The sequence below is a fragment of the Rousettus aegyptiacus genome, unplaced genomic scaffold (assembly GCF_014176215.1).
Source record: "Rousettus aegyptiacus isolate mRouAeg1 unplaced genomic scaffold, mRouAeg1.p scaffold_m13_p_2, whole genome shotgun sequence".
In the NCBI taxonomy this organism is placed as follows: domain Eukaryota; kingdom Metazoa; phylum Chordata; class Mammalia; order Chiroptera; family Pteropodidae; genus Rousettus; species Rousettus aegyptiacus.
The window spans coordinates 26,824,082-26,849,768 of record NW_023416295.1 but is presented as its reverse complement, the minus strand read 5'-3'; the positions used below and the strand labels follow the sequence as shown (position 1 = coordinate 26,849,768).

General features: G+C 38.6%; 1 protein-coding gene and 1 pseudogene across 1 annotated transcript; both read left to right on the top strand.

Annotated features, from left to right (window-relative positions):
- The first annotated feature begins 335 nt into the window (after positions 1-335).
- On the top strand, positions 336-25,687 carry CASP10 (caspase 10). Its single transcript, XM_036237985.1, has 8 exons — positions 336-1,350; positions 1,596-1,949; positions 2,632-2,725; positions 9,720-9,855; positions 13,350-13,453; positions 20,459-20,573; positions 21,485-21,968; positions 24,453-25,687. Exons 1-8 carry the CDS (start codon positions 1,319-1,321, stop codon positions 24,595-24,597), a joined length of 1,464 nt encoding a protein of 487 aa, XP_036093878.1. The 5' UTR covers positions 336-1,318; the 3' UTR covers positions 24,598-25,687.
- Positions 8,587-8,705, top strand: LOC118614551 (annotated as a pseudogene).

Sequence of the window (25,687 nt, the reverse complement as noted above, 5' to 3'; positions counted from 1 at the left end):
TGAACTTGCCTTTAGGAGGTGCTGTTTATCAGGAAGATCCTAACTCTGGGAAAGGGGAGGGGAAAAGGCCGTGACACCAGCAGTTACTTTATATCAAGTTACTCAAACCAGAAGAGCCAGTTTTCGCTTGCACAGCCAGTGACGACTAGTCGTGAGCTCTCTTCCCGCGCAAATGGGAGCTTCCTTGGAACATGGAGTACGGAAAGGATTGTCATTTCTTTAAAACTTTTTTTTCAGGAAATTTCCCCAAGAGCCATTTGTTTCCAGAAGATCAGTGGAATTTGATTTGAAGGTATGTAATTAATTAACCCCTTCCCTCTCCCTGCCAGCCCGCACTGGGGGTTTGCACTCCGGCTTTTCCCTTGCTTCATAACATAGAAACTTGCAAAAACTCTCATTTTCAGCAACGACACTATTTCTGCCTGGATTTATTAGCCTTCCCAGAGAAAATGAAAGTTTAAAAAGGCCCAGGAAGTTTCTGACACAGCCTTCTACTGGCAGAAATATGCTAGTCTACAAACAAGAGACAAAGTTTGGCAGCATCACCAAAGCTGGAGATTTAGAATCTTCAGGAAAATTCAAGGCAAACGTATGATGTGTTGAAATAAAATTATATCACCAAAAAACCCAGTCACTTGGTTTCTAGCAGGGCTATTAGAAGGGAAGACCTCATGGCATTTTCCTTTTGGTTTCTTTTTTCCAGCAATGTAAGTAATATATATTTATTGCATAAAATTTGAGAGGAACTTGAATAGGAGCTCAGAAAAAAATTTACATTATCTATAATTATACCACCTAGATACAACCACTCTTTTGTTATTTGTTTTGTTTTTTTCCCGATGTAGTTTCCTGTTTCTAAATAGCCAAGGAAGTAGTTTCCTTAGGAAGTAGTTTCCTGTTTCTAAATAGCCAAGTCTTGCATCATGAATATATACGTTACAGAATGAAATTTAGTGGAAAATGCCATGGTTTATGAACTGGTAGTTGGAAATATTGGAAATATTGACTTAGGTAATTTGCGATTTCATACACTGATCTGAGCAACAATTGTATAAAACATTCCCTTTATTTCTGGGGTCTAGGATTACGGCTTCTCTTTCTGTGGGACACAGGCTTGCCCTGTTATGGTCACCTCATTGTCCTTAGGTTGCTAGACACTTAAGAAATATAAATCTCCAGATTGCTTTATTTCTAAAATGTAGGCATAAATCTAAGTCCTCTTTTTGCCATTTGGTGGGAATGAATCAGCAGCTCCGACCCGGAAGAACTCCAACCGGGAGAAATTGTGATGAGTCGTCCTCCCTTTTAACAAGCACTCATGGGGGACATTTTGATTTCACAGAAATCAGGGTAGATGAGTTCCAATAAAAGCTCCCTCCAGTCTTCCTAAAGGGTTGGCATACAAGAATTGGGGTTGAGATTTCTGGGCTATGGCTTTTTGAAGTACTTTTTATTTTGGCAAGTTTTACTTTTCAGCATTTCTAGGCAAGTTTAGTGCCTGGAACAGAGGAGGCTGAAATGGGAGAGGGCCTGGGAAGCTGAGGTGCCCTGTGTCTACTCTCTAACATGCTGTCCCATCTCTCTGCCTCTTTCAGAATGGCCGCGGCATCTCGAGGCCTGAGTATGAGTTCCAGTTCACATGATAATGGGATTGAGAACTTCCGCGAGAAGCTTCTGGATATTGACAATAAACTAGGAAATCAAGAGGTGGAGAAACTAAAGTTTCTCTGTCAAGACTTCGTCTCCCACAAGAATCTGGAGAAATGCAGCTCAGCCTTGGATATTTTTAATCATCTGTTGACAGGGAAGCTGCTGAGTGAGGAAGACCCCTTCTTCCTGGCGGAGCTCCTCTATATCATCAAGCAGAACTCACTGCTGAAGTACCTCAGCTACACCAAAGAGCAGGTGGAGAGATTGCTGCCCAAGAAAAAGAAGGTGTCTCTGTTCAGGTGAGGAGGCGTCTGTGATCAAGGCAGGAGGGCTTTCCATTTGGTAGTGTCCATTCAGGCCATTGGACTTTGAAAGGAGGCTGAGATTGAGACCTTTTGCTTACCTACCACTTTGGATGATACATTGATTCTAACTAAGAGATTTCTCAGCTCTAAGTGAGATGAGAGATTGGGCCTCTCTGGCCTTGGTGGTGGCTTCCCTTAGTTTTGTTCCATCCTGCCAAGAGAAGCCATTTGGAGGTATTCATGTGTGAATGAAATATTTAGTTTTTCCGGTAGCCCATTATATGACTATCCATAAGTTGGGGTAGTCTTGTTTTCAGCAGTGGACTTTATATTGACTGGCATCATGTTCTCTCTGACAAGAGCCGATAACATAAGCCTGAATTTCGAGAATGGAGTCAGGAGATGGGAGGTCACACCAAAATTGTGTTTTCTGCTTTCTTCGCACTGGACTTGGAAGCAGAAGTCCTGTCCCCTAATGCTTACTGTGTTATCTTAATTTAATAGGTCACTTTGAAACTGAAAGTTGTTTTTGAATCTAAAAAATGGGGTTAATAATTGTCTGCTCAAAGGGTTGTAACCATTTACATGAGAGAGAACGTCTGTAAAAGCGCTCAATTTACTGTGCTGTCCTCTGCAAGTGTGAGGCTTCATTTGTCTTTTTGGGCGTATGTCTTAGAAACCTACTCTACGAACTGTCAGAAAACATCGACTCGGATACCTTAAAGAGCATGAACTTCCTTCTGAAGGAATTGATGCCTAAAGAGCAGAAGGTGAGTAGGTCATATACAATGGGGTCTTTGTGAACCTTGACTCACTCAGTGTTTGGGAAGGTGCTGGAAAGTGTTTTTGAGATGTATTTATTTTGCTGGAGATGGATGGTATCATATAACAGAGAGGAGCATCGATTTCAGTGTCACGTGGGCCTGGTTCTACTAGCAGCTTCTCCCCACACGTGAGGCGAGTGCCAGAACATCTCTGAGTCTCCTCCATCTTCTCATCTGTCCTTGTTGTGGGCAATCGTACTGTTTCCTTCAAGGACTATTGGAAGGATTAGAGAAAATAACGTTCATAAAGCATTAGGAAGTGGCCCAGATTTGGCACACAGTAACCAATCGGTATCCCCTGTGCTTTATGATACTGAAATGTTCAGGGCACAAGAAAGAAATGAGGAAGTGGGAAGTAACAGTAGAGTGGGAATTGGCCATCCGTTGTCGACATTAATTGAGGTTTGTGAAGGAGCTTTGTGTCTTTTTCAATGGACTTTGCAGTGTCTCCCATGTAAGGTTTCTGTGAAAATCAAATGATACAAATGTTTGAGGATGTGCTTTGTAAAGCACTGTATAGGTGCTTTGAAGTAATAACGATGTTTTTAAAATTAATATAATGCTATTTGTTAATATCTTTGCTATATTGATCACATTTAAGGGCAGGAAAATAGCTGCATGTCTCTCTTCCAGGCCTCAATACTTTATATTTTTTCTTTTGACTCCAGTAACAGCTTGTGTCAAGCAAGTTAGTTAATTCGAGGAGGGGCCAATTTTAAAATTTTACCATGTAACATTAATTGTGTTATTCAGTTGTTATTTTTATTAGATTTTAAGTTAGGTAATGTTTGATAACACTCAAAAAATAACATGTAACATGTATGGAAGTTATGTAACACTAAGTGAACAGCCATGAATTTCCCTCTCCAACTTATGGATGAGAACCTCACCAACAGTCTCGAGCCTATATGTGTATCCCTTTCATACCATATTCTCTCCAGATCAATTGATATTATTGATAAATAACTTAGATTTTTTTTTTCTTTTAAGAAAAATTACCGAGGAATGGGAAGCTGTTTTACATGTGGTAAAACATGTGATAGGTCAAACAAATGAGGACAATGATAGTAATTCATGTTTTCTGGTGTCAGATCTGTAGCAGGTTAATTCTCTGTTTTGGTCACAATCTTTGAGTCTTCCCCCTTTTCAGAACCTTCAGGGATTTTAGCCTCTTGTATCCTTTGATTGGTTATCTCTTGAGGCTCTTTTTTCCTGAAGATTTATTGTGCATTTTTGGGGGTGGGGACTGATTCTTACTCATCTTACAGCCCCAGAACCTCTAGAATTTGTTAGAAAATGGTGCTTTGAATGAAGGCATGAATGAATAGAATGATGCAATCTTCCCTCTTCTCTTTCCATCTGAGAAAATGGCCTGAACACTTTCCGTTTATGCGACTTTACAATGAATAATGGGGGGGGGGGAGGGGATATTAGCAGGATGAAACAAACCACCGTGATAAGATTGTGCAAAGAAATAACTTTCTCATAGTTATTGCCCTTGGTTAGAATCTATTAATTTTCTTCCTTAGACAGCCTCTTTGGATATCCTCTTGTTTTTGTTTCTTACATTCTTTTCCTTTGTATCTTTTTATTCTTTGTATCTTTTTATTCACTTTATTTTTCTTAAAATTTAATCTGTTGAAGATCTCCGGGACAATTGGCCCACAGAATTTTCCCCAGTCCAGGTTTTGCTGATTTTGTGCATTTGGTGCAGTTCAGCATCCTCCTCTGTCTTCTGCATTTCCTGTAAATTGGCAGCTGGATTCAGAGTCTTTATCAGACTCAGGTTTGATCATTTTGGCAAGATTACGGTAGTCTTGTGTTGCGTTCTTTCATTGGGAGGTACACAATTCCTGGTTTTCTCTCTTTTTTGGTATTAGCAACTGTTGATGTTCATCAGTTTTGTATGTTGCAAAATGGAGATATTCATATTCTATGATTTTGTTTTCCCTTAATCTACTATTTGGTAACTAGGCAATACAGTTTATAGATAAGTCCTTGATTCTTTCTTTTAGATAAAAATGTTCAAAATAATTGACTGGTTTTCTGTTATATTCTGAAAGTGACCCATTATAACAAAAACATAAGTTTTAACTCATGGATTTAATGGGTTTCAGGTCATCACTTCATGAATTCATATTACTTTTTCAAGTCAAATTCACATTTGTAATTAACCTCTTCTATATTATACCTGTATCTTCTTTTTTCCCTACTGGTAGGTCCTCACATCATAGAGGATAATAGAATTAGTAACAGGTAATTTGCTTTATCCCACATTGTACATATGACACTCTCAGAATATCATATTAATACTTTTACTACCAATATGGTTATTCACAACTGTTGAAACATTTATTTTGCACGTGCTAAACCCATTGTCTCCCCATTTGGGTTTTTAGGGTTAATATATATGTTGTCAGAGTATATAGCCACTATATACTACACTCTCTTTTAAGTTTTTATTTATTTTTGTACTCTCTTAAATCTTCATTAATTCCTCTTTCTACAAGTAAATATATATGTGTATGGAAACCTGAAACACCCTACTAAGGTCAATTTTGTCCTTCTAGACACTGTATGAATTTAGAACCCTTTCTTTTTGCTTGAGAGATATTCAGGCTCTCTTCCACTGGCCGGTAAAGAATTTATTTGTGTGATAATGTTTTGCAATTTCAAAACCCATGTGTATATCCATTCCGGGGCTTAATGAGCCTGCATTATAAATATGTGATATATATGCAGTAGACCTCCTTATCTGTTGTTTCTCTTTCCACCATTTAAGTTACCCCTGGTCAACTCTGGTCTGAAAATATTAAATGAAAAATTCCAAAAATAAACAACTCATAGATTTTAAATTGTGTATTGTTCTCCATAGTGTGATGAAATTTGTCACTGGGCCATTCTGTCTAGCCAAGGTTGCAATCATCCCTTTGCCCAGCATCTCTGCATTGTATGTATAGTACAATAAGATATTTTGAGAAACTGTATTTGAAAAACTTTTACTACGGTATGTTATTATAGTTATTCCACTTTATTATTAAGTGCTGTTAATCTCTTAATCTCTTACTGTGCCTAATTTATAAATTAAACTTTAGCATAGATGTGTATGTATAAGAAAAAAATAGTACTTTTAGGGTTTGGTACTATTCAAGGCTTCAGGCTTCCACTGGAGGACTTAGAACATATTTCTCCGAGGAGAAGGGAGGACTACTATATAATACACACACATATAGCCTAAGCGTCCACAAGTTATTGGAGAATAAAAAAAGAGGGGGTTGTTTCAGATAATGTTTTGATATGTTTGTGTTTACATTGGTGCAAAGCAATTATATATTCAAATGACAGAATTTACCTTGAATGCAGAATTTCTCAACATTAGAAGAGATTCCTGTAGTTTGAAAAGCTCTCTAGGTTATTCTGTTAATATTTGCTGAGCGTTGGGCATCCTCTCACAATTATTTCATTCTCCAGATTTATAAGTAAAATGAGATTACTTTCTATTGTTACACCTCTCAGCATGTGTTAAGCAGAAGTCCTTGCTCCTCACAATGGGGTAGGGTATGGGGAGAAGATTTGTAAAAGGAGTTCCCCATATGCTCAATACTGAACCATGATTTTCCACTAAAAAAAGCTGGGGAATGTATTTCTGTCTCTGTGTCTTTCACAGGTCCTAGACCTCTGCTTGAAGGCATTTGTGGCTACAGAAACATTTTTGTGGTCAGAAACATTCCAAACATTTCTCACCTGCTAAATTTGCTTTTAAATAATCAAAAGCCCATGCTCAAGAAGTCAGACGATTTTATTTTTCTCACTGGGTACAACAGTAAAAGGAGAAGTGTTTGATGGCATTGAACTGTGGAATTACCTGGTCAAATTCAGGAAAACTGCACTTACTTCCTGGATTCCAAACGATCTCAACTTTATTCTGAAGGAGATCTAATTCTTCAAGTCAGAATCGTGGCTGAGTTGTACACCTCAGATAATCCAGATTGATGTCTATGGGATTTGGGGATCAGGCCAGCCTTCTGAAATGTGTAGAGGACAATCTCAGCCACCCAGATGAGTTTCCATACCAGGACTTAATAAGATTGATTTATCTGCAATTCCAATTGCAAAAGATTTTATCACAGAAATAACTTCGTTACTAGCCAGTGGAGAAGGGCCTGCATGAAGAACACTCTTCAGCCAAACCGCAAAGGTTCTAAATTCATATGGTCCCTCTAGAGGGATAAAAATGACTTATGTAGGGTGCTTTAGGTTTCTTCTTGATACCTTTCATACAAACTTGTAACACTATAGCTGCCTTCACACTCCCTGAGAGACTCAAACTGTCAGGAAATTTGATCTCAGTGTAACATTCAACACAGAAGGTGGACGTAAAGGAAACCACACCTAAATTTACTTGTTTCAGCAAAGAACCAGAGCAAAAGAACTTTCAGACACTTTCTGCCAATATTTGCCAGGGTAGTGTTCTTTTTTTTTTTTAATTTATTTTTAACTATAGTTGACATACAATGTATTAGTTTCAGGTGTACAGCATAATGATTCAACATTTATATATCTTATGAAGCAATCACCATAATAAGTCTAGTAACCATCTGTCACAGGGTGGTGTTCTAAAACTAGTGTACAGACTCCATTTGAAGTGTGTGTGTGTGTGTGTGTGTGTGTGTGAAATGCATCATTTACTAAACATCTGATAAACTCCTCAAAGTGTAAAGAAATTTCATCACTGCTTCTGGAATCATGTCTTAGCCCTTTTTCTTCCTCCTGGAAGGATATTATCAAGATAGGAGTTTCTGTTTTAAGGTTCAGAGACAGCTCATTTGCACATAACCTACCACTGCAGCATGTTTGGGGCTTCCCCACAACCTGTTTGCCCAGCTGATCAACTCTGGATGAATCTTCCTTCACCATCTCCCTGCTCCTGCTTTATTCTCTGGCCAAGCTGTTGGTGTGCTGGGGCTACAGATGGGAACATACCTCTTTGCCTTTTGGTTCTCCTACCTGTGTCTGAAATTTCTTGATAGTTTATAATCTCTTTTTTGATTAGATAAGTTTGTAACTCTGGCCTTTCCCTTGGCTGTTGGGATTCAAGTACCTTCTTTGAAAATACACACACATACACACCCCAGATACATGCACTCTAATTAACCCTTCCTCATCCTGTATTACTGTTCTAACTTCCTCCTTCCCTCTACTGCCAAACTTTTTGAAACAATAGTCTACACACTTTCCACTAACTCAACTATCGGTCACATTATAATGCATTTCAATATAGCTTCAGTTTCCATCCCTCCAATGAAACTATTCTTGCTGAAGCCACCACGAACCTCTGCATAACCAGAGTTTTAGTTTCTTATCATTTTCTCCATGTGGGTCCCCCCCCCACACACACACCTGGAATGTCTTTTCCATGTTGGCAGCGAATGCCTAGTTAACCTTCAAGAAACAATTCATGTTTCGTCTTCCATGTGCAGCTTGTGTGAAGCCTGCTATGTGGAAAAGATGAGTGACAGATAAATAAGTCATCTGTGAAGTCATCTTTGACTCTTCATTTCTTCACCTACTTCTAACTGATCTCCCAAACTCACAAAATGATATTTCGGAAATGTTCTTAAATCCAGTGGCATCTCTGCATTTCCGCCATGAGCTTTGGGCCAGGTCTTGATCATCTCTTCACTAGCATATTTAATCTTCCTAACAATATTTTCTGTCTAATCCGTTTCTTTCTCCAACCTCTCCCAAATGCTTCTATTTGAAAACAAATCTGTTCATGTTACTATTCTTAAAAACGACTGCTGGGAGTCTACGACCATGCCACCCTGAACACCCCTGCTCTTATCTGATCTCAGAAGTTAAGCAGGGTTGAGCCAGGCAAGTACTTGGATGGGAGACCCCCAAGGAATACCAGGTGCTGTAGGCAAAAACAAAACAAAACAAAACAAAACAAAAAAACCCCACTACTGTTGGCACTCCTTGCCCCATGGGACTCTTGCCTAAATTCCTCTCATGGTGTGTGTGTTCCTTCACGGTTTGATACCCGCTCACCATTCCAGCCATGACCTAGCTCTCACTCACGATTCGTACTCAAGTCTCCTCAATACTTCTGAACATACTGTCCCTTCTCAACCGTTCAACTCTTCAACATATTTGGAGACCTCTTCCCTAGTTCTCACTCTGCTGATGCTTATGTATACAGTTAGATAGTGTTCAGTATTCACTTTCTGGGTAGTTTCTCTTTTCTGGGGGCTCTAATATAGTTTCGTTCATGTATTTTTTTTTTAAACCAGCTTAATCGAGAAGCCCTAATCATTAAAAATATTATGGTGCCTTCTATCCCATATATAATTCAATATTAAAATAATACTAGCCAATTTGCAGCTTTTCCCAGAAGTACATAAGATACTTTTTTCTTTTAAAATATCAAATATAAAATTCTTTCAAAACATTTTACTCTCATTTCCTTGGTGCCTCTGTTTTGCTGGTACCTTACTCTATTATGTCATCTACAGCTGCGAGTTAGAGGCAGTACAGCTGAATGGTTAATATGATCGACTTTGACATCAAACTGCCAAGGTTGAAACACTGGCTCTGCCACTAGTGGGTCTGTGACCTTGGACAACTTATTGAACCTCTTTGTGTCACAGTTTCTTCATCTTTAAAATGGAGATTATAAGAGTATTTACCTCATTGGATTATGTTTGAGGTTATTATACAGCAAACACTGCCTGGTATGTAGTGAGAGATATATTTGGTGTCTGGTATAGAGAGTTACTTGGTAATGCCTGTTCCCCATACTATTGAATTCTTCAGGGATAAACACTCTACCTTATTTATCAATGGAAAACGTGGTGCCCAGTGGCCACACAGGTAGTGTTTAATGAGTAAATGAATAATCAGTAGGCAAGTAAATGTAACTCCATCAATTCTCTTGCAGAGCTCTCTAAGTTTCCTGGGACAACTGGAGAAACAAGTTCAAATAGATGAAGATAATGTGAAGTTGCTGGAGGACCTCTGTGCAAAAGTTGCACCTAGTCTTGGGAGAAAGATAGAAAAATATAAAAAAGAGAAAGGTAACTAATTTATCCTTGCTTGTACCAGACCATAGGAATTCTTAAACTGATTGGTCATGTATGATGTTTACTCATTACTCTGATAATATTCTCTTGGGAGAGCCAGCACTCTCCTGCATTTGTTTACTCAACACATATTTATTGAATGCATACTTCGTACAAGACACAATTTTGGAAGTTCCTCTTGGGAACTTATATTCTACTGGGGGAAAGTAGTTTTAGACAAATGTCTTCATCTCATTCTTATGTGGGAGGGAGAGTATAGAAAATCGTTTTGAATGAAATAACATAAAAATGGAGACAGGATAGCACAGGGATTAAGAATGATATCTGTGGAGTCAGATTGCCAAGACTCTATTTATTAGTGGTGTAGTGGCCCTTTCTTTAGCATTTCTATGTCTCACTTTCCCTATCTATCAAGTGGAGAGAATGATAGTACTTACTTCCTGGTTTTCTTTCGAAGGTAAGAATTTTATAATTCCTATAAATACATGTCTGGCCAAGAGTTAAGCATTTCAATATGTGTTGCTTTGTCAGAGAGGAAAGTCATGAAAGCTTTCATGTTCTCAGAAATTTCTATCAGAGAATTATTGCTATTATTATTATTTAGTCTGTCTTGTAAAGATAATATCTTTGTGATATTATATAGAGGTAATAGCGCAGGGCTGAAATCACACCTGGCTGCCTCACCATTTATCAATATGCAAAAACTTGTGTTTTTCCTAGTCAATTTCTCCACTGTTAAACAAGAGCTATAAATAAAAACTCATGAATATATTCATGAAGCTTTTATGGCACGAAGCTTTTATGGCACACCCATATTTTAGTTCAGCGAGTCAATCTAATGTGCAAATTCCTGTTAAAAACGAAACTAGCCAAAAGGAAACTTCTAAGAATTCTATAAATATAAAATGAACTATGGAACAAAATATATTGTTGTTAAACTGGCAAAATCTCAAACCATAACTGAAACAATGAATAAATGTATAATTTAAGTAAGAGTTCTAAAGAATAAAAACAGGTCTTCTAACTGCCAAGGTATCAAGTGAGAAATTAAAAGCAGGAAGTCGATGTCGAAAATATATTTGGAGTCCTTACTTGAACTCTGATCACTGAGATTTTTTTTCCTAATCACATTGCCATTTTCCTGCAGTGTAGTAGCCCACACAAAGAAAACATGGGGTAGATAGGTTATTTTTGGATATTTGAACTCTGCAGAAGGCACTCTAGTTTATTTGTAGTAAATGCCTCCATGAGTCTCGAGGACTGATCTTTATTTCAGAAGAAATAAATACTTCTGGAACGCTTCTGATCCTAGATGTGTGGGGTGTTTCACACCAGATAATTTTTTCTGTTTTCCGTGGACACCAGCATGGGATGTCCTACATTAAACTCAGTTCTGGCACTAACAAGAGTTAGCACAGAACCTAACTAAATCAAGTTAATAACTCAGTTCCCCAAGACTGCCTCCCACTTCAGACATCAATTGCAAGTAGTCAGTCCCCAGATTACCCATAGCTTCTGTCCAACGTGGCTACAAACTGGGAGTTCCCATGACTCCCTCCTAGGGTTGAATAATTTGCTGGAATGGCTCACAGAACTCAGGAAGACAGTTTACTTACTAGATTACTGGTTTATTATAAAAGGATACAACTGAGAAACAGCCAAATGGAAGAGATGCATAAGGTAAAGTGTGGGGGAACAACATGGAGCTTCCATGCTCTCTCCAGACAGTTAACCCTTCCCACACCTCCACATGTTCACCAACCCAACGAAACACTTCAGTTAAGGTTTTTTATAGAGGCTTCATATGTAGGTATGATGGATTAAATCATTGGCCGATACGATTAATTCAACCTCTAGCTCTTGTCCCCTTCCTAGAGGTCTGCAGGTAGGGCCGTAAGTTCCTCTGATCACATTGTTGGTTCCCCAGGCAACAAGCCCCTATCCTGAATCCTCATCCTGGAGCCCCCAACCACTAGTCATCTCATTAGTGTACAGAAGACATCACTTCAGAGATTCCAAGGGTTTTAGGAGCTGTGCGCCCTGAAAGGAAGCAGAGACCAAATATATATTTATTATTACATATAGGTGTCAATTAATATTTTAATGGTGATTTTCAACAGTCCTAAGAGTTAGGGCCTAATTCTGCCATTTAGGATGAAAGACTAAAGGACTATCTTTTTAGATAGTAGGTATACAGATTTTAGACTTTTCTGTAAGTATGATCCTAAGACAAAGTTCATTGCTTTTGATTAGGGCACAAGCTCTATTTAAGAACAACCTGGATAACTTTCTGAGTTTTTTTGAGTCTGATGTGCTTTAGTATTTTAAATTTATCATTATAAATGTGTATAAAAAATGTGTAAAAGTAAAATAATAACAACCATACAAACTGTATAAGGTAAAAGTTTATCTCTTTTTCTTTTTTCCTTCATCCCCAGAAATAACCACTGTTTGGAGTATATTTTTGTAGCCTTTCTAGTGTGTGTGTGTGTGTGTGTGTGTGTGTGTGTGTGTGTGTGTGTCTAAAACATTTATTTCTCACAGCTCTGGAGGTGAGGAAGTCGAAGATCAAGAAGTTGGCAGATTCACTTCCTGGCTTGCACAAAGACACCTCTCACTGTGTCCTTACATGGGGAGGAGGAGGGCAAGTTGGGGGAGAGGGGCTGGGAGGAAGGGGGAGAGAAGGAGTGAGTGAGAGCTAGCTCTGGTCTCCCTTCCTCTTCTTAAAGGGATACCTAATCCCATCATGAGGATCTCCTCTAAACCTAATTATCTCCCAAAGGTCCAAACACCAAATACTGTCACGTTGGGGGTTAGGGTTTTAATATTGTACCCTTTATCTTTAAAGAGACAATTATGTGTATGTGTGTAGATTAATATATATTTAACTAAGATCATGCTAATCACATTCTATAACTTGCTTTATTCTTACTTAATATATCTGACATTTGCCCATTTATATAATGTAGGAATAGCTCATTCTTATTAATGGTTCCATAGAAATACATTTTATGTACATAACATTTATTTAATTACCACTTTTAGATGTTTTTTTTTCTTCCTCTCCCTTTCTTCCTTCCCTTTTTCTTTTTGCTATTATGGTCTGAGTTCTGGTTTCATTTTTTGAGATGATGCTTTTATAATTTCTACTTGGTGATTATTTGACACATTAAGCACCATAGGTTCTGAAATAGTATTTAGTAAATATATAATAAATTTTAAGGAACTAATAAAATAATAAAAATAATAAAAACATTAAAACAATAAGAAACAAAATATAACAATACAAGACATGAAAACATAATGATGATATTTATTTATTATTATAAATTCACATTTTTTCTGGATATATATTTAGGCCTCTTTAAGTAAACAGCACTGCAAACCTATAGGTCGCTGTAAAATAAGTTCTTTTGCTGATTTGTTATCTTGGAATGCAACTAGTAAGAAGGTGATTTTTGTTTTCTTATCTGTGATTCTGTTTCTAGGTATCCGGGTAGTGCCATCCCCTGAAGGAAAAGAAGTTTTTTCCTGTTCGGACATTAAACAATGTCTTTCAACGTTACCAGTAAATTCATCAGTAAATTCATCGGTACGTTGGTAAATGTTTAACCACCAGCTCCACTCTTGACCCTTTGCCCTCAAGAATGAGAGAGCGAGAGAAACAGACAAATAGACAGAGGCTGATTTCATGGCTGATTTCAAGTTACCAACATGATAGTAACTGGATTGCAGAATTTTTGAAAATCTCACAATGACTCTCACCAGCTGGTTTGAACTGACTCCCATACACCACTGTGTTGTATTGTGTGTCATCTCTTCTTATCCGTGTGGTTTGATCAGGGCTGGCTTCATGGGCATACAGCATGTGCAGTCGCATAGGGCCCATGATTTTTAATGCTTAACTGTCACTCTTTTGAAATTCTTAATATGATTTTTAATGCTTAACTGTCACTTTTTGAAATTCTTAATATGAACAAGGGGCCTCATACTTCTGTTTTGCACTCGGTCCCACAAATTATGTAGCCAGTCCTCCCCAGAGCACAAGAACTGAATTGCTATAGTGCTCAGTGATGGAAGGGTGAGTAGAGGGCGAAACATTGGGAGAAACTGCAATCTGTTCCTCACAACGTGGTTATGATACTTGGGAGACGTATGACATTCTTCCCTGGGATTTATGTTTCTCCCCAGCAGTCTTAGGCAGTTCTATTTTGTCAGCCTCGATGAAGTTAGCTTGGCCTTAGATTTTTTTTTTTAAATTGTGGTAAACACAAATAACATTTATCATCTTAACCACTTAAAATGTGCAATTCAGTACTGTTAAGTACACTCACATTGTTGTGTAACCAATCTCCAAAACTTTTTTTATTTTGTAAAACTGAAACTATGTTCATTAAACAATAGCTACCCATTCCCCACTCCAAGTAGGACCTGGCAAACATCATTCTAGTTTCTGTCTATGAATTTGACTACCCTAGGTACCTCATGTAAGTGGAGCCATACAGCATTTGTCTTTCGTGACTGTCTTATTTCATTTAGTATAATGTCCTCAAGGTTCATTCATGTCAGGATTTTCTTCCTTTTAAAGGCTGAATAATATCCCATTGTGTGTATATACCACATTTTGTATATCCGTTTATCCACCCGTGGATGCTTGGGTTGCTCTAACCTTTTGGCAATTGTGAACAATGCTGTTATGAATATGAACATGAGAGTACAAATAATTCTTTGAGACCCTGCTTTCACTTCTTTTGGGTGTTTACTCCAAAATGGAATTGCTGGATTATATGGTAATTTTGTATTTCATTTTTTGAGAAACTACTATACTTTTATCCAAAGCAGCTGCATCATTTTGCATTTCTACCAAAAATGCACAAGGGTTCCAGTTTCTCCACATACTTGATAACATTTATTTTCTTGGTTTTTGATAATAGCCATCCTTATGGGCATGAGGTGGTATCTCATTGTAGTTTTGATTTGCATTTTCCTAATGGTTCATGATGTTGGGCATCTTTTCATGTGCTTGTTGGCTAGTTGTATATCTTCTTTGGAGAAATGTCTATTCAAATCCTTTACCCTATTTTAATTGGGTTGTTTGTGAAAGTTTTATTTTTTATTCTCATATCATCTTTACTACTTTCATAGTTTTATATTTTTACAGTTATAATTTTTTATTTTTAAATTTAAAAATAATTTCAATCTTACAGAAAAATTGAAAGAATATAAATAATACAAAGAACACTGTATACTGTTTACTCGGATTCACTTACCTATCGTTGACTTTCTATCCCATTTGTCTTATTTTTTGCATGCTCTGTCTTTAGTCATCTATATACACAAACACATAATTTTTTCTGAACTTTTTGAGAGTTACTTGCATACATCATGGTTCTTTACCTCCAAATATTTCAGTGTGCATTTCCTAAGAGTAAGGACATTCTGTTACAGAAATGCAGAATAGTTATCAATGCCAATAAAGTTAAATTAATATAATACTACAAGTCAAATATCCATATTTTAATTTTGTCTGTTGACCCAATCATATTCTTTACAGCTTTTTTTCTTCTCTCCGTTACATAATTCAATCTAGGATCATGTATCGTATTTAGTTGTCATGTTTCTTTATTCTCCTTTAATCTTGAACATTTCTACAACTTTTCTATCCCTTTTATGACATTGATACTTTTAAATAATATAGTTACCTCACTACCACCTTTTACTGAAAAATGAAACTTGCCTCATTTTTGGTGTCCATGGTGTGGCCTTATGGTTAGATTCAAGCTATGTATTCATGGAGGTATATTACATGAACGATGTACCTTTCTCAAGGCATCACATCTGGAAGCAACGTTGTTCATCTGTCCCTCATTCATGACACTGATTTTGATTATGGGGTCTGCTTTCTTTACTACATAGTTTATTTTATGTAATTACTATTTTCTTCTTGCAACCAATAAGCAGTGGGGCGATATTTTAAAAAGAAGCAAATACTTTACTCTGCATCAAAAATTTTCCTCTAGGTTGACCATCCAATGATGATTCTTGTGTGGTTAAATATCGGCTATAGTGATTAAAAAGCAATGATTTTCAAACTCCAGTATTCTTTCCACATTTATAAGCCAATGCTCAGTAGTCTACTGTAAGCAAAAGCCCTTTTTTCCTCCCAAAAAGTTTTTTATTTTTTGCCCACTAAACTTAATTCCATCCCCCTAGTCTTTCAACTAGTTTTGTATGTGCTCAGATACTGTCGTGTATGTATAACACACAAACACATGTGTGTGCACGTGTGCGACTTGGCCCTTTGTCTCAGAAATGCAGTAGTTTCTAAGGGATGTGGCTCAACCTTTGTTTCTAAGTGTGTGCTGCTGTTTTGCTGACATTGGATGACTCTGGCCAGGGCCAGATGAAGATAAAGATAGCTGTGGTGGTGCTGGAAGTGCAGAAGGCTTTGGGAGGCATCTCCTCGCCTTGCGTATGTTCTCATAGACCCTCAGGGTTGGAAGGTGTCTTAAAAGTTATCTAGACAATTCTGCACCTCTCCAGGAAGTGATGCATAAAATAATACTTGGTAACATCATCTCGTGTTTCATATTCACCTGAGAGGTTTCCTTATATAAGAGGGTACTGCCAACAATTGCATTTAATGAGAAGAAACTATTTCAAGCAGCATCCCCTAATTCGTTTAAAAAGCAAGTCTGCATTTTTGAGTGTGGCATAGGATTTTCTTACTGTACCCTGTGGAAAACAATGGAAAGAAGACCAAACATGGCCAGGCAGTGGGTCATTCATTCCTTCATTCATTCATTCCTTTCTGACACAGAGACTTGGTGGATGCCAACAGAGAATACAACGTTCTCTGAGAGAGAAAGCTAGGCAGACCTTAAAGCTTATTCTTCATCCCTGTTCTGGCTGATTTTATCAGCACAAAGAAGGAGACTAATCAAGGAAACCTGGGCAGAATCCACTGCTACATCTGTGATGTCCTTAATTCCAGGAAATTTGTTCAACTGCTTTCAAAACCAGCTGAACAAACCCAGAAAACAACCTGCCTGGTCCTTGTATATCGTAAGCAGGACTCTAAAATTCCAAAGGAGGGAAATGTGCCTTGCAAAAAGAAAGGCAGGAAGTCTTTTGGAAAGTTAAACTAAACTTCCTTTGCATTTGTTCCCTCAGAGCTGAGGAATCCTGGTATTGTGCAGCTTGGGAGTGAGGCAGTGTACCTTCGGTCTGAGTTGAAGACAGGTTACCCTCCTGGTGGGCTCCAGCAGGGAGACACCCCTAGTGACTTGGAGGTGACTTGCCTATCACCTCAAACAGATATTCTGGTGCTGTTCACCACACAGCCAGTGGCAGAATCAGCTCCTTCCCAGAACATTTTCGTTATGTCCCCTTTGGGGCTTTCTGTTTCAAGATAAGAGCTGGGGGGTGGTGTGGGTGGGGTAGATGAGGAGGAGGATGTAGAAAAGTTGAGGGCCCTAGACTATGTTTTAATTTTGTATTTAATTATATAAAACATTTATGTGGGGTCAAAGTAAAAACTAAATAGAGTACACACAGGGAAGTCTGGATTGCATCCCTGCCCCTTTCCCTCCCCTATAGATGACCATTTTATTGGTTTTCTGATTTACCTTATAGCTACTTTTGACAAAAACCCCACTCACATCTCCCCTAATGGAGGTCGCAAGCTAAAATGCTATTCTTCACCTTACTTCCTTCACATAACAGTATCTCCTGGAGATGTGCATAGAGATTGTCTTTTGCATCCTGTGCCATTGTGGGGAGGTACCGTATTTCTCTCAACCTCTCCTTATTGGTGGACCTTAGGGTTATTTCTAGTCTTTAGTTATTCCAAATAATGCTTCAGTGAATAAATATCCTTGTGCATGTGTCATTTCATATTCTTGCCATTGTGTCTTTGTGAACCTTCCCCTTTGGAAGAAGAGAGTTAATTCTCTTCTTGTCATGGGCCAGTGAACTTTTCTGTAGCTGAGGATTAGGTATCTGTCCATCTCTGCATCAAATCAAGATTTTTTTAAACAGTTTACTTTTTCAGGTTTATTATAAGGGATACAACTCAAGAACATCCCTATGAAATAGATCCATAGGACAAGATAGGAGTTGGGAGTGGCAGGGAGCTTTCATGCCAGCTCGGGGCATGTCACCCTCCCAGCACCTCTATGTGGTTTACCAACCCATCAAGTCTAGATTTTCAACCCTCATCCCGACTCTGTAAATTTCTTGCATTTCATGCATTTCCTGTTTCCTGAGCAGGAGGGGGCCTAGCAAGATGGGTCTGCAAGGAGCAATGGTAGATGTTCCTAATACACCTTTTGTAACTTGGATCAGTGTGGCGGGAATAGGTATATTTGATGTATGCCAATCAATTCAAGGTGACTTGGAAGAAGGTTTACAAATTAGTGGAGAATTTATTTCTTATCTCGATTCAGGGCAAGCCACTGAATGCATAGATTATACCAGGCTTTCCCATGGGAGGATGAAGAGGTGGTTTCTACTTGGGAAGCCTAGCATTGCAGCTTCTGGGGAATGCAGGCAACCCTTTAGAATTAGGTCACCTTCTGTGGGGAGGGAAGGGACCTCTGGTGAGGCTGAAGCCCCCAGGCTGGCACTGACAGAGCAGAACGTTGAGTCAGAGGGAATGTCTGGTGTGGCGTGGCTCCATATGCTGCTTGTATTTTTTCAGGAAAGAGGCCAGGGGGAGGGACTTGGCAATGGTGTGCTTAGTGCCCTGAATCTTTACCCAGAAACCATGATCTCAGGAAAATATTCCAGAATCTGCTACTGGGCCAACCTGCCTGAACAAACAAGTTTTTGGTGTAGTCTCTTTGTGATATGAAAAGTTCATCAGAGGACACAGCTAGCAAAGAGTGGAGTTGGGATTTGAACTCAGAGCTGACTTGAGCTCACTCTTCAAAGGGCTGGATCTACTGCTTCTTAGCTAGAGGAGTTCAGGCAACAACTCTAGTTCTCTGAAAATTAAATACATTTTTTTTTCGGTTTTGCAATTCAGTGATTTCAAAGTTTAGACAAGGCTTTCCTGGAGTGTTACCTTCTCTCAAGGTGAGGAGGAATGTACAGGTGCTCCATATGACTGCAGCTTGGGTCCCTTTTTGTGTGTTCTCAGGTCTGGTGGTTACCGGACTCAGCCTAAGCTGAGCACCCAGGACTGAACCTTAACCATAGTTAGTAACTAACTCAAGCTTCAGAGCCAAGGGCAGAGTTTACCGGATTCTATTGAAAACTTGCTGGTGGGAGAAGAAAAACTTTAAGATACTTTTTCCTGTTGTTGTCATATGACAATTAACTCGTTGTCTTCCTCTCTATGATAGATTCTTGATTCTTATTCAGAGAAACCAAGAGTTTGCAGGAACACCTCAAAGCAGTGCAATCTTTAGCCAATGCCAAAAGCATGACTAAGTAATCCCAGGGCTGTGGTCTGGAAGTTTCCTCGCCCAGATTGGGTCTCTGGGCCTTTTTATTCTCTCCTTTTTCTCCTTCAAATCCGCCCAGCCTCTCTCTATCCAGTGATAGATAAATGATGACTCAACCCAACCAAGCTTTCTACCGGGAACATTTGAGCTGATTCATGTGATGTTAATGTTAACCCATCCTTTTCAAGAACATCTAAGTGTTCAGGGGAAGATATTTGAAGAGTCTGAGTATTTCTCTTTCTAAGCAACAGAGTAACCCTAGTCTCCATGGAGATGTTGGGAGCATTTGCTTACACTCTAACTTCAGAAACCAGCATGAAGATCTGGACAGTTTCTTCAGAGCTTCTTCAACCGGGGTCCAGCCCTTAATGACTTCGAGGGCTCAGACCTCTTTGTGTCTGTCTTGGTTTTCCTTCCTTTCTCTTTGTCTTTGTCCTTCCCACCTTTTCCTGTAATGATCAGAAATGTGTTGACCTTTGGCTCTGGAGGAAATGCTATTGTTCTTTCAGTCACACATACCCTTTGTATTATTTCCAGAAAGGGAAATTTCTTTTTTATTGACTGATGCGACTTCTTTTATGCTTGGATTAAAGATGTATCATCATCTTCAGGAGATCATTTTAGTCATACAGAGGTGTACCTGAAGCTAACTCTGATAACTTGTAATCATATGCTATTTCCAGCAGCCTTCAGAAATTATTGCATATATTTAAAAATTCCCATTGTGAGCGCTGCTAAAGAGATTACTCTGTTTTTGGAGAAATCAGATCATTCTGAATACTACCATGTGAAAAAAAAATTACCATTTGATAACTTGCCTTGCTAGATCCTCACCTATGCTTTCTTCACGTTGCTAATCCAAAAAGGAAGATGCTTCTGCATAAACTCTGGGTTCGCCGAAGTTAAAATACACATTCTGTATTTAGCTCTGAGAATTGACATTCTGCAGCCAAACCAAGTGAAGTCTGAATGTTATTCAGGGCTTGGCATTTCACCTTGTAAATTAATCTATTAATTCTAGACCAGGACCAGGATTTTGAGAACTTTCTGCCTTTGGTACTGATAAATGGAGTGGTTGGTTAGAAACATTAAACCTTTACAATGAGGATTCCCAAATAAGTGGTTCTATCTCTTCTTCTTTCAAAAAGGAAGCTGTGTACGAGATGGATCAGACATATAGAGGCCAGTGTGTTATTATCAACAACCACACCTTTGACAAGCAATTAAAGTTAAAAGAAAGATCAGGGACCCAAAAAGATGCTGGTAAGGCTGGAATGGTGTATTGAATGCAAGTTGGTGATCTTAAAATCATTTGTTTATTTTCTTCTTTTCATTCTGTAGTTGTAATCTTCCACCTAAATGTAAAGGTGATATTATAAATGTTTCTAAGTCTCTTGTGTACCCCTAGTGTTTCAGTCCATCCAGATTGCCAGAGACTGGGTGGCTTATACACAAGAAACATTTACTTCTTACAGTTTCAGAAGCTAGGAAGTCTAAGATCAAGGCTCTGGCTTTTCTGTGTCTGGTGAGAGCCTGCTTCTTATGTAGCCATCTTCTCACTGTAACCTCACTTGGCAGAAAGGGCGAGAGAGCTCTTTGGGGTCTCTTTATGAGCTCAACCTTATGACTTAAGCACCTCTCAAAGGTCCCACTCCTGACACCCTCAACCTTGAGGGTTAGAATTCAACATATGAATTTTGGGGAGACACAATATTCTAGACCATAGCACCTGGGGTATCACCAACCTGCTTAAAGAGTGGCAAGTATCCCTGACCATTTATGACTCTCTGGTTTGGAGGAGAGCATGCTGGGGCAGCAGGAGAAAGCCTGAGTTTGAGCTCTGGCTCCACCACTAACCAGGTTTGTGACTGTGGGAGAGTCATGGGGCTTCAGATCCCTCGAGGATCTGTAAAATAGAATGAAACTCTGGCCTCTGCTGACTCAGACCATTGTTATACCACTGTGGGTACTATAAAAAAAAAAAAAGCAGGTTAATTATAAAATTTTATTGTTATGAAAGTAAAAAAAAAAAAATCCTAAGCTTCCGGCTATTTGTGGTAAAATTTTTATAACCATTAACACTGTCTGACCCCTTCATTTTATTTCATTGCACTCAATTTCATTTTATTTCATTATTTTCCTCACTTTTTTTTTTTTTTTTTTTTTGTCAACAGAGTGCCTTACACGTGTGTTTAAGTGGCTTGGGTTCAATGTAAATATATATAATGATGTGAGTAAAAAAATCCTGCAGGAAGTTCTGGAAAAATTTAAGAGCAATGCTGATGGAGACTGCTTCGTGTTCTGTGTTCTGACCCATGGGAAATTTGGATCTGTCTACTCTTCAGATGGGGCTCTCATTCCCATTCGGGACATCACGTCTCACTTCACAGGCCTGGAGTGCCCTAATCTGGCTAACAAACCCAAACTCTTCTTCATCCAAGCCTGTCAAGGTGAAAAGATACAACGTCCTGTATCCACTGAAGCAGATGCTGTAAATCCTGAGCTGACACTCCCTCCCCTTCAAGACAGTCTTCCAAATGATGCCGATTTCCTTCTTGGTTTGGCCACTGTTCCTGGCTACCTATCTTTTCGGAATACGACGGAAGGTAGTTGGTATATTCAATCTCTGTATAATCATTTGAAGGACTTGGTCCCAAGGTAAGAGTTTTGAGTTGTTTCATCCACCTATCTTCCTGTCCATCTATCCATCTATTCAACTTTCTGCTCATCTGTCTGTCCACTCACCTACCCATGCAACTATACAACCATGCATCCATCCATGCATCCATCCATCCATCCATCCTCCATCCATCCATCCATCCATCCATCCATCCATCCATCCATCCATCCATCCAACAAACCTGTATTGAGCATCAATATATCAGTGGAAAGGAAGATAAATAAACTGGAACAGTATAAAACTAGATGCAGTCCTGGGCCTCAAGTTGCTCACAATCTAGAGGGATAGACAAATAGATTGAGAAGAGCATCCCCAGTGGTAAATATGCATTGTAAAGCATAGATGTTATGGGAATTCATAATCTCACCCAGATTTGGAGGATCAGAGGAAGCTTCTAAAGATGACAAATAAATGTTAGGTAAATAATTGGAGCGAAAGACATGTTGGGCAGAGGGACCAGCATAAATGAAGGCACGAAGGCCTTTTATTTGTTTGTCATTTATTCGTTTATCAATCATTCATATTTACTGAATGCCTATGTTCTGCCCTTGGTATTATAATATCCTTGATCTCTTGCCATGGCTCTGACAACTTTTCTTCTGTCTCTGCCACATGCTCCTTACCTGCTACCCTGGAAATAAGCCTTCACCAAGGTCCTGCTCTGGAACTCCTTCTCTGCTATCTTTCCGTAGCCCTTCTTGGCAGCTTTAGGTATACTGGGAAGCCACTGGTACTTGCATGAAAATGTCTCCAAAATTTCCATCTCTGAGTTTCTGGAGGGTAGAGTAGCTTCATTTAATTCTATATTCTCAGCATCTGATATAGTATCTGATATATTGTTGAGCTTTGTAACTATTTGCTGGACCAATGAAGGACTGACAAGTCAACCTCTTTCTTAGGGTCAGTCCTGCACATTTTTCACAGTCTTCCAGACTGTGTTGCCCTTGAACCTTGTATCCCATATGAACAGTCCTCCATTCATCTTCTCAGCGTTCTCTAGGAGGTTCTACTTCTGAATCCCCATTTTTAGAAATGGCCACAATGCTCTTCTGGGAATTCAGGATAGAGAATCACGGTTGGAGCCTTGAGTCACTTAAGCTTTTCCCTCTTCTTTACTAACCTCGCCATCTCCATCATAGGCATCAAAGACCAATGTCCTATGGCTTCAGGGACAAGGCTATATTTATCAGGGGGATACTATGTGCCTACTATGCTGAGTACTGAGCTAGGGGTATGGTTGTGAACAAGAGAGACAAAATCTCTTCTACATGGAGTTTACAGTGCAGTGAGAAGAAACATAATAAAAATGTAAGTAACTGGATATTAAAATTAATAAGATAATTTCAGGAAGTGATACCTACTATGAAGAAAGCAAAACAGGATAATGATACAGAGTAGGGCCGGGGAGCTACTTGAGAAGGCATCTTAGTAGAGGTGATATTTCAAGTGTGAATGACAGGAAGATTTGGGGACAGAGAGACCAGCTGGTGTAAAGCAGGATGAAAGGACTGAGAACCAGTCAGGGCCTGCTTTCCCACCTGAAAAATAACAACTGTGATGATGAGAAGTGGTAGTAATACTAATAACACTAAAAATGGTAGTCAATGGAATATTGTAGCCAGTGTTCTAAATGCTTTATATAAATTATCTATTTTAATTTTCACGGCAATCACCCAAATGGGTTCAGTTATGGTCTTCATTTTAGAGCTGAGAAAACTGAGGCATAGCGAAGTAAGTAACCTGTCTAAGGCCACATAATCAGAGAGTGATGGAATTGTGATTCAAATATGAGTTGTCTCAAGAGCTGTGCTTTGTTTCCAATGATATATTTTGCCCACCACTGGAACATTCTGGTATATATTGCACATGGAACTTTAACTTACTTTTCATATAGTGCCGATCACATTTTTGCCTTATTTTATGAATTTTGTGTGTATACCATCTTTGGAACATATTTCATGTTCTAAGTATTTAAGATTAAGAATTGTATCATATTTATCTTTCTATCCTCTCCAAACCAAGAATAGAAAGGGTATTATTAATAGTAGACTCTCTTTCTCTATCTCTGTTACCTACCTATCCTTTTAAATAATCTATCATCTCTATCTATCTATCTATCTATCTATCTATCTATCTATCTATCATCTATCATCTACCTACCTATCATCTATCTATCATCATCTGTCTATCTACTACCATCTATCTATCTCTACCAGCTTAAATGAAAAACAAGGAATGCATGACGATGTAAGGCGTAATTATTATAATGTTCTTAAACACTGAATATAGAATTGAAATTTTTAAATAATTTAGCATTTCTTTTTCAATTTCAGAAGTATTCCTTTATATTTGAATTCCAGTTGGAATCTAGGCATGTTAGACTGTTTTAAGATCTTTTCTTTAAGATCTGGTACATGGTTTTTGTCTCCAGACTGAAAATATATTTTCTTCTCTGGCTGCAGAAAAGAAGATATCTTATCCATTCTCACTGCTGTCAATGCAGATGTAAGTCAACGAGGTGAAACATTCAAACAGATGCCTCAACCTGCTTTCACACTACGTAAAAAACTCATATTCCCTGTACCACAGGAAGAATTTCCATCATAGTAGCGAGTTTTCATTGACTCTTAGTCTTGAAAGGAACCTTGTCATCTCTTCCAATTTTCACCCACATGGGAATCAGTGACAGATGGCAAACTTGTCTCCCCTGTCATTCTTATAAGAAGAAATGCCTTGTTTCCTGACATGGGAAATTTTGTTGTTTTCTTTCTTTTTGATAAGTCTAAACATTAGAAAACTTTCTTTATTGATGCCTTGGATTGTAATCATGGCTTTAATCGCTCACTCTGAAAAAAAGGTAATTGGCCTTGGTTTGTGTATCTATGAAGTCAATACATTTTAAGGTTCCTCTTAGTTCTAGGTCCATTTTAAGGTCCATTTTAAGGTTCCTCCTAGTTCTAGGAAACAATGTTCTTAGATTTCTTCTCTATATGACCACTCTTTGTTATACTTCTGTGTGACCTCTGCATGGCCTTGTTTTGGACATTGGCTGGTGACAAGATCATGGTTTGCTGACCCTCTCTCTGCTCTCCCCTTCCCGAGTCTTCTCTTCTGCACATCTACTGAGGGGAAAATGTAGTCCATACCACACCCATTTCCTGCTTTAGAGTTGAGGAAGGTACAAGAACTGTTTCTCTTTGGTTGGGAACTGGGTTGGCTCTAGGAAGGTAACGGCTCAGTGTGAAGAGAGACACATCCAGCTACTCTGTGAACAGAAACTTGACAACCTGATGTTCCTTCCATGTTGGTCATGACCTTTCAGATACTGGTGACAGACCATTTTTTCAATTTTGAGAGGATTTTTTTTTTTTTTTAAATTCTCGGAAGAAATTAAATTTTAATTCCTGGAAAGAGGGAGATTGAAAGTCTCGTGGTTAAAGCCTTCAATTTTAGATGTGGAGGCTGAGGCCCAAGGAGGCAGAGCAATTTACTACAACCTTTCAACCTGTTATTGTTTACATGATTTTATTTCCCATGTAAGTGAACTGGACTGTCAGAGGACATAACAGAACTTTATGAATGTCTCCTTGGATATGCAGGTGCTCATGAAAGATGTCAAGGAGTGAAGAAAACTCTCAGTGATGCCTAATTTTATAATTATTTCTGTGAAAGTCAAATTAATTTATGGTGAACTTGC

What these genes read in the sequence shown, in the direction of transcription:
- CASP10 (XM_036237985.1), top strand. Translation starts at nt 1,319, where the DNA reads ATGGGGGACATTTTGATTTCACAGAAATCAGG. An exon ending in TGATGCCTAAAGAGCAGAAG is followed by an intron (nt 2,726 to 9,719) that starts GTGAGTAGGTCA and finishes ATTCTCTTGCAG; the next exon opens with AGCTCTCTAAGTTTCCTGGG. An exon ending in TTGAAGGACTTGGTCCCAAG is followed by an intron (nt 21,969 to 24,452) that starts GTAAGAGTTTTG and finishes CTCTGGCTGCAG; the next exon opens with AAAAGAAGATATCTTATCCA.